This window comes from Nesoenas mayeri, assembly GCF_963082525.1.
Source record: "Nesoenas mayeri genome assembly, chromosome: 1".
In the NCBI taxonomy this organism is placed as follows: Eukaryota; Metazoa; Chordata; class Aves; order Columbiformes; family Columbidae; genus Nesoenas; species Nesoenas mayeri.
The window spans coordinates 182944844-182961472 of NC_137541.1; the positions used below are offsets into that span (position 1 = coordinate 182944844).

General features: G+C 43.9%; 1 protein-coding gene across 4 annotated transcripts in view; it reads left to right on the forward strand.

The window, feature by feature from the left end:
• Window positions 1-12489: 12489 nt before the first annotated feature.
• Window positions 12490-16629, forward strand: part of LRCH1 (leucine rich repeats and calponin homology domain containing 1) — a gene marked incomplete at its 3' end in the record, with an annotated part of 126191 nt that continues 122051 nt past the window's right edge. For all 4 annotated transcript variants that reach the window (XM_080358950.1, XM_080358948.1, XM_080358949.1 and 1 more), the window contains exon 1: window positions 12490-12812. In XM_080358950.1, coding sequence (XP_080215076.1) covers window positions 12566-12812 — 247 coding nt within the window. In that variant the 5' untranslated portion in view covers window positions 12490-12565. The remainder of the gene's footprint in view (window positions 12813-16629) is intronic.

Genomic DNA, 16629 nt, shown 5'->3' on the forward strand with positions numbered 1-16629 from the left:
TTAATTTCTGTCTTTCATTTGGGAACTCCAGTTGGCCTCTGTACTTTATAGGAAGGACATGAAACTTAACCCTAGATGACTTTTGTATATTTTGTATCTCCAGAAAAATGAACCCAAATATTGCCAAGTTATAGACCTTTTAGGGGAAAAAATGCAGCTAGCACATACTTTGTAGATCTCTGCAGCAGCTGTGAGCTGAATACCTTGGAGAGTCTGCCTGAGTTGGACACTCTTGCTTCTGGACTGTGTAACTGCAGCTCTGGGCTACTATGGCCTTGGGTGCTGTTTTTCCTGGCCTCTCAATATTCTTATTTTTCTGGCTGGTGGTAGGAAGGACAAAGAAAGATTTTTGTTCAAACCTCAAAAAGATTGGAGCTAGAGCTTGGAGACACGTAAGCAATTTTGGAAAAGGATAGAGGAAGGGGAGGTTGGGGAAATGAGGGGAAATTTGGGCTGGGTGAGAAAATGTAGGAGGCTGGGACTGGACAAGGAGTCGGGAACAGGAGGAGATGAGGCTGGGAGAGCTGTGAGCAGAAGAGATCAAATCTGAGAAGGGCTGTGGAGGAAAGCATGAGGCTGCTCACATGCATTCCAAGGGGAAATCCATGAGAGGGGCCGTAGACCTTGTATATTCTGCAGATAGTTTTGATTCTCGCTTGAGAATCGCCACTGAGAAGACAACCACCTGCCAAAAGCTCTGTGATATCCTACAGAGCTCTGCGTCTTGGGGAGCCAGTCACCTCCAGCCCTGAAGCTGGCCCTTCCAGGTTAAGGTGAAATCAAGGGGCAGAGAATCAGTATTTTCAGGGGTTTTATAAAAGGAAAAATAGAGAAACAATTTCTCAGTTCTCCTACCTCCTCCTGTAAGCATTATTTTAGAACATTTTTTGTTGTTGTTGTTGCAAAATTGGATAGTCAAAAGGTAGGAACTTCTGGAGTTAATATAATCTCTGTGACTTTAATTTAGCTGTTGGCTCAGGATTTCTGTTAAAGTCTCCGTTCATAAAAAAAAGAATTAATAATGGCTACACTGGAAAGCTTTGGTTGCCTTAGAGCCAATGATCATGATCTGATTACATTCAATATGGGCAAGCACTGAATAGTGGCCACCAATAGCATGTGTGTATTGGTTATTGTGAAAAAGAAATTCCTGAAGCAGGGGGAAATTATGAGAAAAGTGTATCAGAGCTAAAATATAGGTAGAAAAATGAAAATCATTATGTGTTTCAGAGAGGTTTATTTAGACAGAAAAATGTCAAATTTTCCCCTTTGTCAAGGAGGAACTGAACATCAGTCATGATTCAGTGGCAGGAGGAAATCAGCTGTTGAAAAGACATAATTTCTATAGTGAACAAAAAAGAGGAATCCATATATGTAAGAAATTGTTGTGTTGAAAATAGGTAAGTAAATATTTCAGAGAACAATCCGCAAATAACAGTCAAGCATAACATGAAAGCATTCAATCATTAGGAACAATGGTGGTGTTTTAGGCCTGTCACCAGAAACAGCAGGCAAACTGATATCAGTGACACAGAACAGACAGAAATATTTGAAGTATTATGTTTGCATTCAGAATGTAGCAGAATTTGTGCTTGCATCCTAGTAGATTCATACACAACTTTCAATGCATCAGCAGTTGAAGATGTTCAGAAAACACCTTGGAATAGGAAACAAATTACACAAGACAGGGAAAATACCGGTTCTGTGCCAGAATTCAGAGGGTGTGTTGAGTCACTAATTATAGGCTTGTTAGCCTGACATCACTTGTAGGCAAAATGACAGAAAAATGACATTGGGCTTCAAAGGAACTGACATCTACAAATGTAATTATTACCTATCAATATAGATTAATAAAAATGAGTTATTGCAAGGTAAGCCTGATTCCATGCTTCATGGCTCATAAAAGTCCTGTAATATATTTAGATTTATTAAGACTTTGGCTTAATACTGGATGGTGTTCTGTTAAAAACATGAGCACTAGCCAATTTTCAGAGTTTTTATTGCAGAGATGTTGCAAATGTGAGACGCGCCTGGTAATTAGCCTTTACATACAGGCTTGTCTTGAAGTCAATCTTCTTCACTTATCTGGTTAAATATCCTTGGCGTGACCAATGTCAGTATGTACATGAGGCACCAGGTAATTTGGAGATGCTGTGAATGAAAGAAGCAGTGTCCCTGTGAATAAGTAAACAGGTAAATAAGTACCTCTGACACAGCTCAGGAAAGGCATTTTATACGTTTTCTGTGTATGTTTTCTGCTCCCTGAATCCCAGTTTTAACAAACTGCAGTGCCTGAAATCAGGCATGCTCAGTGTAACCATCCACACAAAAGCAGCCTGAGAAGGTCTTACAGATGGGTAGGAGTTTGCTCCACACAAGCCGAACCCACTCAGGGACTGGACCAAAAGCTCCCTGTGCTCCAGTGCTCATGGGCAGCACTTGATGAGAGAGATGTGGAGCCAACTGACTTGTCACATAACAGATGCTGCTGCAGTAAGACTTGCTGACCTAAAGGACAACTAAGTGGCCATAGATGAAAGGTGTGAGGAGCTTGCTGCTGGTTTTTGTGAGTTTCAGCTGTGTTGTGTATAGACAAAGAACGGTGATTTATGACTTTAGAAAAAAACTTCTGAAACGCTTTATGAAAAACGTGTCTTTGATGTGGACTGTAATTACAGAGAGAGGAATCTTGTCAGAGTAGAAGGTATTTGCACTACAGTTGCAATCACCCTAACAAATTCCCAGCTTAATATGTTGGAAAAATCAATTGCTTCTTTGCAAGCACGGAGAATGCAGAATGTTTTGGGGAAAAAAATAAAAAACATGAAGGTGCTGGTTATAAACTCTGATTTCTATTTCCTTTTCTTTTTTTTTTCCTTAAAAATAATCTCTATCCCCTGCCTATCTGTCATGCAAGGGTTTGAATGCTTTCCCTGACCAGTACTTTCCTTACTTTTTATTTTATTCAGAGTACTAAGAACATTTGTTTCACTGTATTTCTAAACAGCTCTCTAGGCTCCCATGAAACAGATAAAGGACACACCATCAGCATCTATATGCCCAAATGAATTCAGGGAAAGGTAGCAAGATCCCTGGAAGGTTTTTTCTCAGGCATTTCTGCTGTTTCTCTTTCCTCTATTAGAACCACTGAGGGCTAGTAATCTGCATTACTGCTTGGGTGTTTTAGTAATAGCAGTGTTTTCAGTGCTAGAGGCAACACATGGAAAAAACATCCCTGTTCTAACTGGTACATGCAATGTAGGCTGTACAGACTGCGCTGTATTTTACATATTAACAGAGATGTACAGATCACAGATGGGGGGATGGGTGGAAAATTACTTTTCCTTCCCCTTCTCTCCACATACGCTTCACATAGCTCTGCTATTTCAGTGTTCATCTCCTATTGTTAAAAATAGAGTGTGAGGCATTAATTCTAAGAAAGCACTTGAAGGCATAAGGTGAGGGAAATGGCTCAAACAAAACTGGAGGAGAACAGAAAAGGACACTCAGGTAGGTGTCCTTAAATGGATGCACATTGAGAATACAAGGATGTGTGCCCTTATGAATGGATTTTGTGCAAAAGTAAACAGCACCCTTCCCATCAGTTTCTGCAGCAAGGCAGGACCTCCTGACATCTCTCAGGAGCCAAACTGTTGTGAGAAATCGGACGGAGCACCAACCGCCCCTTAGCACCGTCCTGGCTTCCACTACATGCAGCGTATGAAGCTCTGCAGCTAACTGCCTTTATTTGCCATGCCCAGGAGCAGGCTGTATCTCCACCTGCCAGTGAGAAGGAAAGCTCTCCTGCTGGCTGTGCATTGCCCTGTCCAACAGTGTTCATCTGGAGCAAGAGGAGGAGATAAAGAGAGGAGTGCTGCCTGCCCAGCACTGCAAGAACCTGGACTTACCCCATCTCAACAATTTATAGCTGTCTTTTGCGGTCAGTCTTACTAGGAATGCTGCATACAGTTTCTTCCCAAGAGGAATCTACTGTTTCCATTGTGCTCCTTGATATTATGCTTCTTACTTTACTATATGCACTGAGTCACCAAACATGTAAGCCTGTGTTTATGAAACATAATTTAACACTTACAATGTAAGAGATTCTGGCCAGTAGCTGTCCTCTTGCACAGAGTAGTGCAATGAAGTCTTTGTTTGATGGGGATCTTCAGCATTTTTTTTCTTTAATAAAAATGAGAGGAATTTGCCCTAGACATCCATCAATTACTTTGGTTCTTTCAACTATCCTCTTTGGCAAAGACTGAGATCCTCTCATATAACGGCGTGGTTTGGAAAAGGACAGGGACAAAGGACAAGTCGCATGATGGGCTTTGGAGGGAGACTCCAGAGGGGAGTGCTACCTTTCTATCAGGGTCCTGCCTGTGGCTCCCACCCAGCTCCTGCTGTGTCTGGTGAGTGGTACATACCACATGAGGTTTTGCAGTGGTGGAAAGTTCACATCTCCGTGTTGTGATTGTAGGACCCAGACCTCACTGGAAGGCAGGAGTCTGCTGGGTGAGGATCCTGCTCACCTTCCAGATGCTGCAAGCCTGTGATGTGCTGCTGGGAAGTGCTTTCTGCTGCAGGCAAAGTACCAAAGCCACCATCCAGAAGAGCAGTTCTCAGGTTCTCTTATCAGGTCCTCCTTGGCACAGCCTCTGCATCCCAGACCACCCCATGCTGTTCTCCAGTGATCCAGTTCACAGGCTCAAAACTAATATTAAGTGACTGTTTACAACAGAGGTGATGTGGTCCCCGGTGAAAATGGGTTTGACACTCCTGTTTTACAGGATGGAGGCTTTATTATGTGCTGGAAGAATATAATACTGGTCTAAACAGAGTGCTGTATTCTATAGGTATCTGTGAGTAAAATGCCTCTAAAATATTGCTTATAAACTTAGTTGGTATAGAGTTACTATAGTTACTTTGTGTTCGTGACTTTTGATGAAACAAGCTGAGTCTGGTTTTCTCTCAAATAAAACAGTGAGTGTGATATTTCTTGGTAGTTATGTCAAAATGATTGTTCTTGGGAAGTTTAGCATGAATTGCTGAATGCCTTGATCTTTATGGAAGGGGTGATGACATAAATTGCAGTTAAATCATAAACTTTGATCTTTATTGTCTGCTGCTCTTTTTCAAGTGCTGTCCCACAGTACTTGCAGCACAGCAGACAAAGGGCAAACATGGATATAAGTTATTTTTGAGCACCCCAGAATGTGCAAACACTGTCAGCTGCTCTAGCATCATGTATGAATTAAAAAAGAATTAAAGACTGCTCTAAGACCTGCATTTTATTTGTATGTCATACAGCCCACAGTTCTTGAAATATAGAGTATACCGGATATCCCCTTCCTAGTCCAGCGCTTCCCTTGGCTGTGTCCCATGGCAGTGTTCCCCCATGGGCCAAAACCTATCGATCTATAACACATACACCTTCACTTCCAGGAAAAGAGATTGAAACTAAGTGGTTAAAACTGAGGGTTCACATGACTTGCTCTTTAACAAAATATTGTATATTGGCATCCTTGATGACATTTGGGGTCTGTTAGTACATCCAAGGAGGAGGTTGCTCTTTGCTAGTAAAGGCCTTATTCTGCTGGTGCTGTTATTGCAAATAACCCTTGCTTCAGTGGGCCTGGATGCATATTGGAAAGCAGAGATATCCCTTACGGGTGAAATACCTTCTGGGTAAAGAGGTGCTGTTAGTTATTTGTGTGCATTATCAAAGCATTAAATCTGATTATTACCATGTTCTTGGATATAATTTACCATTCAGAAATTGCATGCATGCTGTATTTTCTCAGTGACAAGTATCCGAAAACCCTCTTTGCAAAATTACTTTCACACTTACTGCTGCCAGTTGACTGGTATCCGTAACATCGTTGGCCTGTGTGTGAACCAACACAGGCTCATCACAAGAAGCAGAGGCCATGGATGGAGTTGCAAAGAGCAAGTTTCCTTTTAGTTACCTCTCTACCAGGGAATTTCTGAAGTAGCACCTAAGCTCCTGGACAGAGGTGACACAAAGGAAGACACCAGTGCTGCAGAACTCAGCCCTGGTAGAAGATTGCTAGGCCTGCTGCGTTCACCTGTATTTCAAGGCTTCAAACAGGTGCAGCCTTCTGCTCTTCCTCACAACAAAGCTGGAATCTCAGGTATAGCGATAAGGTGCCTTAGAGTTTCTCACAGGTCTGTGTTATCTAACACAGAGGTTCTACTTGTCAAGCACACAAGGTCAGTAAAACAATTAGTGTGATGCAAGTGCTTTCTCTATACCACAGCTGCAGTCACTTGAGCATATTTACAGTTAGCCTCCTCACCATCCTTGTGCAGTTCCCATACAGTCTGAGTGGAGAAAAGGCAGATACACAGCACTGGTCAACTAAAATTAGTTACTTCACTCGAGTCAGGTGAGTGGCTTACAACCACTAGGCTGGTGCTGGTTCATGGCTCTTACTGAATTCCCAGGTGTCTCAAGAACTCGTTTATACCAAAGAGATGGTCTGTGTGGTTTGCAGGGAAAATATTTGGGCTTGCATGCAGGTAGAGCTGTTCTTCTATTTCCACTGCTGCTTTTGGCTTTTAGGCCTTTACTTTCTTCATGTATATGACAACTGCTTACCAGGCAGTGGTTATCCTTGGTCCAAGTGTATTTACTGTTCTTAATAGGGATATTAAGCATTTTACCTGCTGTCTTTCCCATGGTAATGAATGTGGATCTTACAAAATCTTTGCCTTGTGTGCTCCACCTAGAAACCAGACTTCAACTGCTTGGTTGATGTCTTCTACCTTATTGCATTTTCTGAATTTTGCAATAGTCTGAATACTTTCTATTTCAATTCGATGTGTCTGTGCTAATAGTCTGCTGCGGCTAGGAAATCGGGTTTGCATAGTTTGTTTGCAACAGACGTATAAACTGTGGTATTTCAACAGCATACACTGGAGGCATTGTGGGACTGCCAACAGTGTCTCTCTGTAAATGTTTCACTGCTAGTGACAACTGATCGTCTCCTCTGTTTTTGTTAGAAGACAGGTTATTTCTTACTCTGATGGCTTCTTGCCCTACTAGAGGCTGTTTCAAATTTTCACAAAGGCGAACTCCTGCCAGACGTTCCTTTCCGAACTTAGGTGTATCTTTATTCTCCTGATCGTGGTGCAAAAACCTGCCAGTTCTTCCTGTCTCAAGAGCAAGGCTCTCACTCTGGTAACAGTCCTCTATTCTCCACTGAATCCCTTTTGAAGTTGCATTTCAGCAGTCGATTTAAGGTAAGCATGGATGTAGTTACTGCTCTATCATATTGCATGTTTCAAGGGCATCTGAGAAACCTGGAAGAAACTCTGCCAGTTTACAACTGCTAATAGTCTTTGAACTAAATTAATATTTCAGGTATGGGCACGTTACTTTGTTGCCTTTAAATGTTTAGTCAGCTCAGGTCTTTCAGGGATACTGAGTTTAATTTTGGTTTCAGTTTACCCTTAGGTCTATTTTCACGATCTCATAGCTGAGAACTGAGCTTTTGGTCCTGGTCTCTTGCAGCTTCTGTACTGTCACATCCATGGCTGTCCAGCAGCATCGCTACCATGACAGTGAACCTCGCCAACATGTTTAGTATATGTGGTGCTATTCAAGACTGATTTTGTGGCACCTGATCAACTATCACTCAGTGTGTGTTTTGAACCTTCTCACCTGTCAGGTCTCATGACACAGAGAGGGAGATGCTTTCCTGAGCTACCATGATCAGTGACTGGGACCAAGAAGTGCTTTTAAATAATTTTGCCCCCTTATGTAGTGACCTTTCTCAGATGTATGTGAGTATGAACGTTGTGTATCTTCTGAGCAGTGACCATGCTGCTTACCTACCTTTTGAGCTCCTGCTTTATATCTAAGCTTCCCCTCATCTCCTGCCTCCTATCAATTAATTGCTGCCTTCTTTCCACCACCCCCTGCCCCGCCTTTTTTTTTTTTTCCTGAGCATTCTGTGAGGCAGGTGCTATATAGATGGGTTTTTCTGAGCTATTTCCTGATATAGCTTCCTAGCCCTTCAAGCTCTTCTCACCAGCTTTGCTGCAAGGAAGCTGCAGCTCATTGTCTGCTCTGCGTAGGCTACTCGTTCTGCTGCTGTGTGCTACAAACCACTTGTCTTAGGCATGCTGTGAGCAGGTTCAGAAGTCTGTGCTTTAATTGAAAGGAACATCTTCTAGTCTGTGGGCACCTTCAGTCTGCATACTTTTTCTCTTGGGATTCATCTAATAATTTTCCTTGTCCTAGTGTCATTACAGTCATGCTACCCAGGGTGTACAATGTGGCTTTTCTGAGTTGTGACTGCTGTCTTGTGTTGTACCAAGTGGAGGTAGCCTTGCAGATTGAGTGATGCTCACTCACTTGCTGTTTGGCATTTTAGTGTTTGTGTATTGTTTTTGTCTCTGTACCAGACAATTTGTCCACCCAGAACATTCATGTGAACTCAGCATACCCTGTGTGCAAGCTACTTCATGATAATAGCTCTTCAGGATTGTCTTAGAGCACAGGAAGCATGAGGTAAATATCTGTACATAGAAGTAAACTGAGGCTTTCCCACTCCATGCTGAAAAACCCCATGTCCAGTACAGGACAGGACTCCACACTGAGGTCATGTGTGGTCTTGTGGGGCACCAGCTCCCTGCACATAAGCCCTCACCCAACTCTGATCTATGCAAAACATGTGGGCCCTATTGTTTGCCTCTTTTCTGCCAATTTAAAGTAATAGAAATTCACTCTGAGACTCTAAGACTCACGGTCTCCCTCAGCTATGTTACTTTCTGTACACCTCTGATAGGATTTTTCCTGTCGCAGCCATTATGTGTGACCAAATTTGCGGAACGGTCACCTCTGCAATCTTGTCCTTCTGCTCCACCCATAAGCCTTCCTTCTGCATTCCTTCTTTCCTCTGCTACACTTGTGTCTGCTCCCTGAAGAGCATCCACTGTTTTCTTTTCCTTCTAGAGTTAATTTTTAAGCTGTTCTAGGACTCACTGAAGAGTCAGACAAGTGCAAATACCATCACGTAGGAACTGGCAAGATCATGTTGCTGGGGGCAAGGAATGGAAGGGCTGCTTTCAATGACAGTTTTCTGCTGCTGCTGTGCCAGGCTGTACCCACTTCGTGATCCAGTCAAAGTCAATATATGGAGTGTGGCCTCTTGTATACATCTGCAAGGATAGCAAACTGATGCTGCTGTGATTGATCTTTTATTTTTCTGTAGTGTTTCCAGTTTATAATCCTTTGTATCTATAGGAACAGAGATCTGGCACAGCACTCAGGCAGAGAAGAGAGGAAGTCAGGGCAATACAGCTTCAGTACTTTGTATTTTTTTCCACAATCTTGCTAATGTTACCAGCCTTCTAAGTGCTGCTCCTAGGAGTTTCTACGCAGTATCTGATAAGCACACATCATGCCTGCGTTGCACCTCAGCCACTCAGATCAAAATGCGGTTTAAAACAGACTTCTGCCCTGATTATTAGAGTGTGCCCTTGCGTTGCTATAAAGCGGAACCTACATCTTCAACCCTGGCTAGACCGTGTACCAGGGTAGCTCCAGCCTCTCTATGTCCCAGCTGTCCTGATGTTTGGTGTCTTAAGGGGGAAAGCTGGGCTGACTTATCTGCCTCTGCCAGCCACAGACCATTCATGTGAGCCCAATGGGGCAGCTGAGGTGGGCACGCTGTGCCTGCCTGTGTGCTGGGGAACCATCATGCTCCTCCACACCTTGGGTGCTTCCTGCAAAGGAAGTTGCCCTTCAAATGGTGATAAGAAAGATATTGCTAGTAGCATTCCTTATCTGAGATGCTGTGAACCAAATCCCAGGATTAGAGGTATGGTGAGAAGAAATCAAAGAGATTTTCTTATTTTAAAATTTTATTTTATTTTTTTTTAAATCAAAATCAGCTCTAGAAATACTTTTGTCATGCCAGAAGTGAGTAAGGAAGGAGGGTGCTGTCCCACTGTGGGAAAACTTACCAAACCTCAACCAAAAGACAAGCCTGTTGCCTGACTGTAAAGAGCAGATGCTGGAAGATGATTTCTAAAGATATGCTGCCTGACTGTTTAGTTCTATATTACTAGTTTCAAAATAAAGTTTCATGATGTTGGGTAAATTAATACACAGGAAATCGCCTTTGCAAAATCATTTACTGAGTTATAAAACCTGTGTTATTTCAGATTTCTCTAAATGTCAAAGAATATAGTACCTAGTTCACTAAACTTGCATTCAAAAAAGTTCCATTATTGAGGAAGCCTAGCAGTTGCTTTTATTCACATTTTACAAGTACAACTTGTACTACTGTTCATCAAGACTTTCTTTACGTTGCTGAGAAGATGTAGCTATTCATCTGTTTCATTATGTTTTTCAGCAGCAATACAAAGATTGCGTGCAATCTAGAATTAAGCTTTTTAACAAACCAAAACCATGCTGTGACTAGTGGAAATCTATGGGAAAAACTATCTTAAAAATCCACCAATGTGCTTTGTCAAAAGTAATGTGATATCTGGGCACAACAGTTGATGTCGTAACTGTTGATTTCCTCTTAATGTAGGGGTTGTTCCAAGGAGTGGTATCAAGAATCGGTCCCTGGTGCACCCAAAATTTTGTCAGACTGGTAGGACACTGGATTTGTCATGCTGAAAGCTAAGATCTCTACATCAAACATGAAGAACTGGCAAGTTTGAACCAGAGTTTAAGCTCAGGGCCTATATTTTAGGTGCAGTATAAATATACTTACAGTAAAATAATCCCCCTCCTACCCATCTAACCTTTCTTTAACGTAAGGCAGCCTCTTTGAAAATGCTGCTGTGCTGTCTGCAACACTTCTGCAGTGATGCAATGCATATAAAACTTAATGAAAAATGCTGATACTGAGAGCAAATCTCAATTACAAAGAACAAGTTTTTAATGGGTATTATGATGTTGTTATGTTAAAAGATCTACCTCTAATACCCTTTCTCCCTTTTAACCAGTGCTGTTTCTTCTTGTGACTACTAAACTCACTATGATCTCTCCCGTTTTTCAGAAACTGAGAGTTATTTCCTTGTGGCAATTCTGTCTTTCTTGTCCCTGTAGCACATAGTGCTTGAACTTCCTGGAGCTGGGAAGGCTTTGGTTTAATGTCAGCCACTGGTCACAATACAGAACATAGGGTAACTGAGAAAAATGCAATGGTCTGTAAAATACAGGCCATGGGTGATGACATCCAAGTCCTTTTTTAGCTTTGAACTCTGTAAACCCTGTGGAAACATGAAGCCTCGCTCCTCTCCCACTTCTGGGCTCAGCTTTGCAAAGCTGCAGAAAGCGGGAAGGGGGAATAAACAAAACCCAACACTCTTGCCCCCTCAGGAAGGTTATCTCACTGAAAACTGAACTGACCATGGTTCCTGTGCTTGGTTTGTCACTACAAATCACACCTTCGGGGGTCTCTCTTTGCCAGGCTGGGCTCCAGTGGCCACACAAGTGTGAACCAGTGGCTGCAGGAGAAGCAAGTCACAGAAAAGCCTTCTGCGGGGCAGACGCTCCCCATGGCCTGGCTCAGTAGCACCAGCACTGCAGCTTTTAGTTTTCAAATGAAGACCACTGCCTGAGCCCATGCGTGCTTGCCTGCATGCCTACGTGGTGGTTTCACACCACCCAACCACAAATTCCTCTGTTATCCAGCCCCCGGACCTGCCGGCGCAGGATGCCGGGAGAAGGGGCCCAAGCAGGTGGCAGGCAGACAGAATCACAGGATTACAGAATGTTAAGGATTGGAAGGGGCCTCGAAAGATCATCTAGTCCAGTCCCCTGTCAGAGCAGGAACACCCAGATGAGGTTACAGATGAGGTGTCCAGGTGGGTTTTGAATGTCTCCAGGAAAGGAGACTCCACAACCTCCCTGCGCAGCCTGTTCCAGTGCTCTGCCACCCTCACTGTGAAGAAGTTTCTTCTCATATTTAAGTGGAACCTTCTGTGTTCCAGTTTGTATCCATTGCCCCTTGTCCTATCATTGGTTGTCACCAAGAAGAGCCTGGCTCCATCCTTGTGACACTCACACTTTACGTATTTATAAGCATTAATGAGGTCACCTCTCAGTTTCCTCTTTTCCAGGCTAAAGAGACCCAGCTCCCTCAGCCTTTACTCCTAAGGGAGATGCTCCACTCCCTTCACCACCTTCGTTGCTCTCCGCTGGCCTCTCTCAAGCAGACGTCCCGAGCTAGTCTTTGAAAGGGAAGGTGTTGAGGATGAGATGGCGAACACCAATGGAGGGCTCAGCCCTCCAGTTGCGGCTGCAGCTGCGGCCCGAGGCCGGGGGCGCGCCGCCGCTAGGGGGCGCCGCAGCGCCCCCCCCGCGCATGGCCCGCGGGAGGGAGGGGGGCGGGTCGGTGTCGAGGCGGAGCATGCGCAGTGCGCGCGCCTCGCCCGGGCCGTTTGCCTCCCCCTCCCCCTCACGGCGGCGCCGCCGCCACCACAGCGAGCGGGAGGAGGAGGAGGAAGGGAGAGAGGGAGGCAGGTCCGGCGGCTCTCTCGGGTACCCCCAGCGGCGAGGCGGGCGAGGGGGAAGATGGCGACGCTGGGAGGCGATTCGCAGCCCTTCCCCGCCGCTGCTCTGTCGGCGACAACGGCCGGGGTGGGCGGCGGCGGCTGCGGCGGGGCGCTGGGTTTGCAGGCGCCGCTGAACCGCGGTCTGGAGCGGGCGCTGGAAGAAGCGGCGAACTCCGGGGGGCTCAACCTGAGCGGCAGGAAGCTGAAGGAGTTCCCGCGCAGCGCCGCTGCCCTCAGCCACGACCTCTCCGACACGGTGCGGGCAGGTGAGGCCGGGCGGGGAACGGGGGGGCGGCCGGTGCCGGTGTCTGACTGAGGGGGGCGGGGAGGGAGGGGGAAGATGGGTCCCCCGGCGATCTAATCGGGATCTAACCTTCCCCCTCCCTCCCCGCCCCTTCAGGCATCCTAGTGCCCCTCAACCTCCCCATGAGGAGGACACCTGCTCCCCACCCTTTCACTCAGCCTCTGGTATGAGACGTTCACCCGTCCCCACACGGAAACCCAGCCCGCGCCCAGCTCTCTGTGCACTCTGCTTGCTTTATTCCGCGCCCCCCCCCCCCCCCCCCCCCCCCGCCTTGGTCTATGAAGTAGGTGTTTGCTCCCATATGGCTGGATCGCTGCACACCCCCATCCATCCTCCCCCTCTCTGCATTTGGTGAGGCAGAGTTGGCTCTCCCCTGGCACACTGGAGGAGAGTGTGTGTGTGTAGGGGGGAATTCTTGCTCGCACCTGTCTTCTTCCCCCCTTTGCGGAATGTACATGTCTGTGCCACCCTTCCCTGACCGCTGAGGTTTGAGGTGGCAGCCAGCCCACCTTTGAATCGGTTTTGTGAGGAATGCATACGCGTGCCAGGGTGGATATCGGCTTCTTCTGTCCCATTGCATGTGGGTGGACCTGCCTGGTGTGGAGGGGATGCAAGTCTGTATGTAACCACATTAAGACACTTGTGTGCCTCTGAACACCTCGTCTGTTTTCACGCCACAGGTGGAGGCATGTCTATAGGAACAATTTTGCTCTGCAGCTACCCCAGGGAGCATGCTACTTTTCACAAGTGCTGCTTGTCTGACAATGGGGTTCACATTGAAACTTGTACCTTTACAGTCATGCAGCCGTAGTTCCAGCTCTGTATGCAATACTATCTTCCAAGGCAAATTCAGAGAGAAATCAGTGTCTTCACAGGCGCTGTACATATTCTATGGTGGAGGACACCATCATTACATAAATCTGCAGAGAGGGTAGGCCTGACAACCCTGCAGGCAGGAGGGGTGACAGGAGGTGTATCCAGTCTTCATTTAACTTGCCCTCACACTCTTCAACACAAAAAAGGGCACACTTGTTTCTCACCTGAGGGGGCAGTCCCCCACAAAGGGTCATATCTGTTTTTCTGCCCCTGTTTGTGCTGAGTTTGGAAATTAAACCATTCTTTACTTAGTGTAACTAGGTAGAACAGTACAAACCTGCACTAGAAGAATATATTAGCATATTCCTAAGATCTTTAGTGTACTGCCTCCGCATGCCCTTTCGCGTCCCCATTTGTCTGCTGAAGATAGTTGTGCTGTAACAGCAAAGGAGTAGACAAGTAGTTACTTGTCCTACAAAACAGCAGGTGCTATACCTGCATGCAAACATGTGATAACATGAACCTAAATTCTCAACTGCTCTTGAACATGAGGGTATTTATCCATTTCTGTATGTGGAGACATACGTACTGACTGCATATGTGTATCTAATCCAGCTATGAGGAACAGAGTAATATCTCAGATGTGTGGTATACATAATATGTAATTGTTATTTAGGTCTGTCACTTGTTTGCTGTTGCTGAACGGATTTCACAGTGATCCGTATGAACACCTATTTCATCGTATCAATAAAAGAGCAACATGAAGGAGCCTCAGTGAATGAAACTACTGTAAATTGGTAGCATGAATTGCCTTGCTAACCATTAACTGACTCAGTAACAGATGTGATAGTGAAAGGGATAAAACGTGCTAGTGGAACTGAATGCAGCTTGTCTCCTCAAACAAGATGTTTTATCTCTTTTTTTAACGTTGTAATCTAATGAAGACACGCTGCAAAATGAGATAAGCGATCTCGAAATCCAGAAGGTTAGCTTGTTTGATTTGACCTAATATTGATCTGAACTGCTGGAAAACAAAATTATGTACTAGAAAAAAAAAATTCTTTGATTAGCAGTGATTATGTGTTAGTATTTCTGTATTGTGTAAGTGCATTCTGTACAAGCGTGAGCTGTGTTTTGCATATATAGGTAGTACATGCTTGTTATATTCTTGTTTGAGTAAGTTTTCTGTTTAGAGGAGAGCTCGGGAAAAAAGTAGTTTTTGCCTTCAAGCATTAATGTGCTTTTTTTTTTTCAGAGTTTGCATAGAAGACATTCCATATAAAATTAACTGTAAAATGAGATTTTCATTCTCTTTTTGTTTTGTATAAACAGCAGTGTAGAGCAGCCCATGTCTCAGTCTTGTAACAACAGCAGCCCTTTTTACATTTTGCCCTTTTTACATTTTGCCCTTTTAGGGGGACCATGTGTTAATCTGTAGTTACTTTATATTTTTGTTTGTAACAGTTTGTTGTAACTGTTTAATGGGAATTGTTTACCTTGTGAGTTAAGTCTGATTTATGAAAAATCTGTGCTCCTTTTCACTTGTTACATTACATAAGTAGAATATATAAACAGAAGAGACACTTGGCTTCAGCCCAGATTTTTGAAGCTCTTGGGGCAAACTCTTGATGGGAATTTTCTCTCTCACTTCCTCTCCATAAATGTACGTAGTATAAAAACAGCACTTTCTTGTACTGCTTGGAACATATCCTTGCAATGAGTGACTTTTACTTTTGTATTTGATGTGCTGGCATGTCTCTGAAGCCGTGAAAATTTGGTATTTGGGGTAAGAGTAGCCTTTCACTGTCAAAGCTTTTTTTTGCTAATGAGGGCCAATCTCACTGAAGAATAGACTAGTCTGGGGAGTGAGTTTAGAGGTCTGAGAAGCAGGGGATTTCCAGAAAACTGAAATCATGTCTGCACCTTGACAGTCTTTTAGCATTAGATATTAACAGTTCTTTTTGGATTCAGGTACTCTCGAATATTATCAAGCTTGTTTTCTATGGAAGTTCTGAATGCTTTAGGTATATCTGAGGAAGACAGAAGTGTTAAACTTCAAATTTTCAGTTCATCCATTTATTTTCTTCCTGAAGTTAGAAGTTGGATTTTATATAGCAATTGATGCACTTAGGAAAAGGAAGCAGCTTGATTGTCTTAATAGCCGGGGCACAGTTGTTTGACTTTTCTAGTTCTTATTGCAGTTACATTTCATACTAACTGTAGAGGCTTAACTAGTCACTTTCTGTTTGTGCAGCTTCTTGGTATGCTTTTTCTTCTGTGACTTTGCATTGAATATGTCTTGTTTATAGAGACATGATAGAGCATTTTTTTCCTCTGTCTTTGAAAGTTTTGCTCAAGAGCTGAGTGACCCAGTCAGATGAACTTTCAGGCAGTATCTTTGTACACAGAAGGGAGTTTACATAGTGTGCAGTACTGTTAGAAGAAAATAAAACCTCTGCGTAAAGTATCTTGAGTTTAGTCAGATGTTTTAAACCACATCAGTGTGGATGCATTGCAAAAACCATTTCAAAAATAATAAACGCTATTCTTATCACTTTTATTACAGGCTGGGTTATGCAGAAGACAGTGGCACAGTAATCACATAGTTCTTAAGTAATAGTATGCAATTATATTCCTCAAAGCTACTGGGAATGCTGGAAGCATGTTAGTTTATGAAAGAGGAAGAAAAAGCCTAAAACTGTTACTTAAATGTGTAACCATGGCTGCTGGTATCACTTCATCCTCTTTCTGTAGACTTTTGCTGCATTCTGAAGACAAATCCTCTGAATGTTTTCTGGTGAATACCTGTTTCATCCATTTCTATTGTGTGAGTTAGGCACACGAGGAAGCATCACTGGCTGCTGCTTGTGATGACATGGGACAGAAGCAATTTTTTTTTTTTAATCAGGTGTTAGATTTTTTGAAAAGAAAGACAAATTGAAGCATTTGAATGCTAGTTTGGA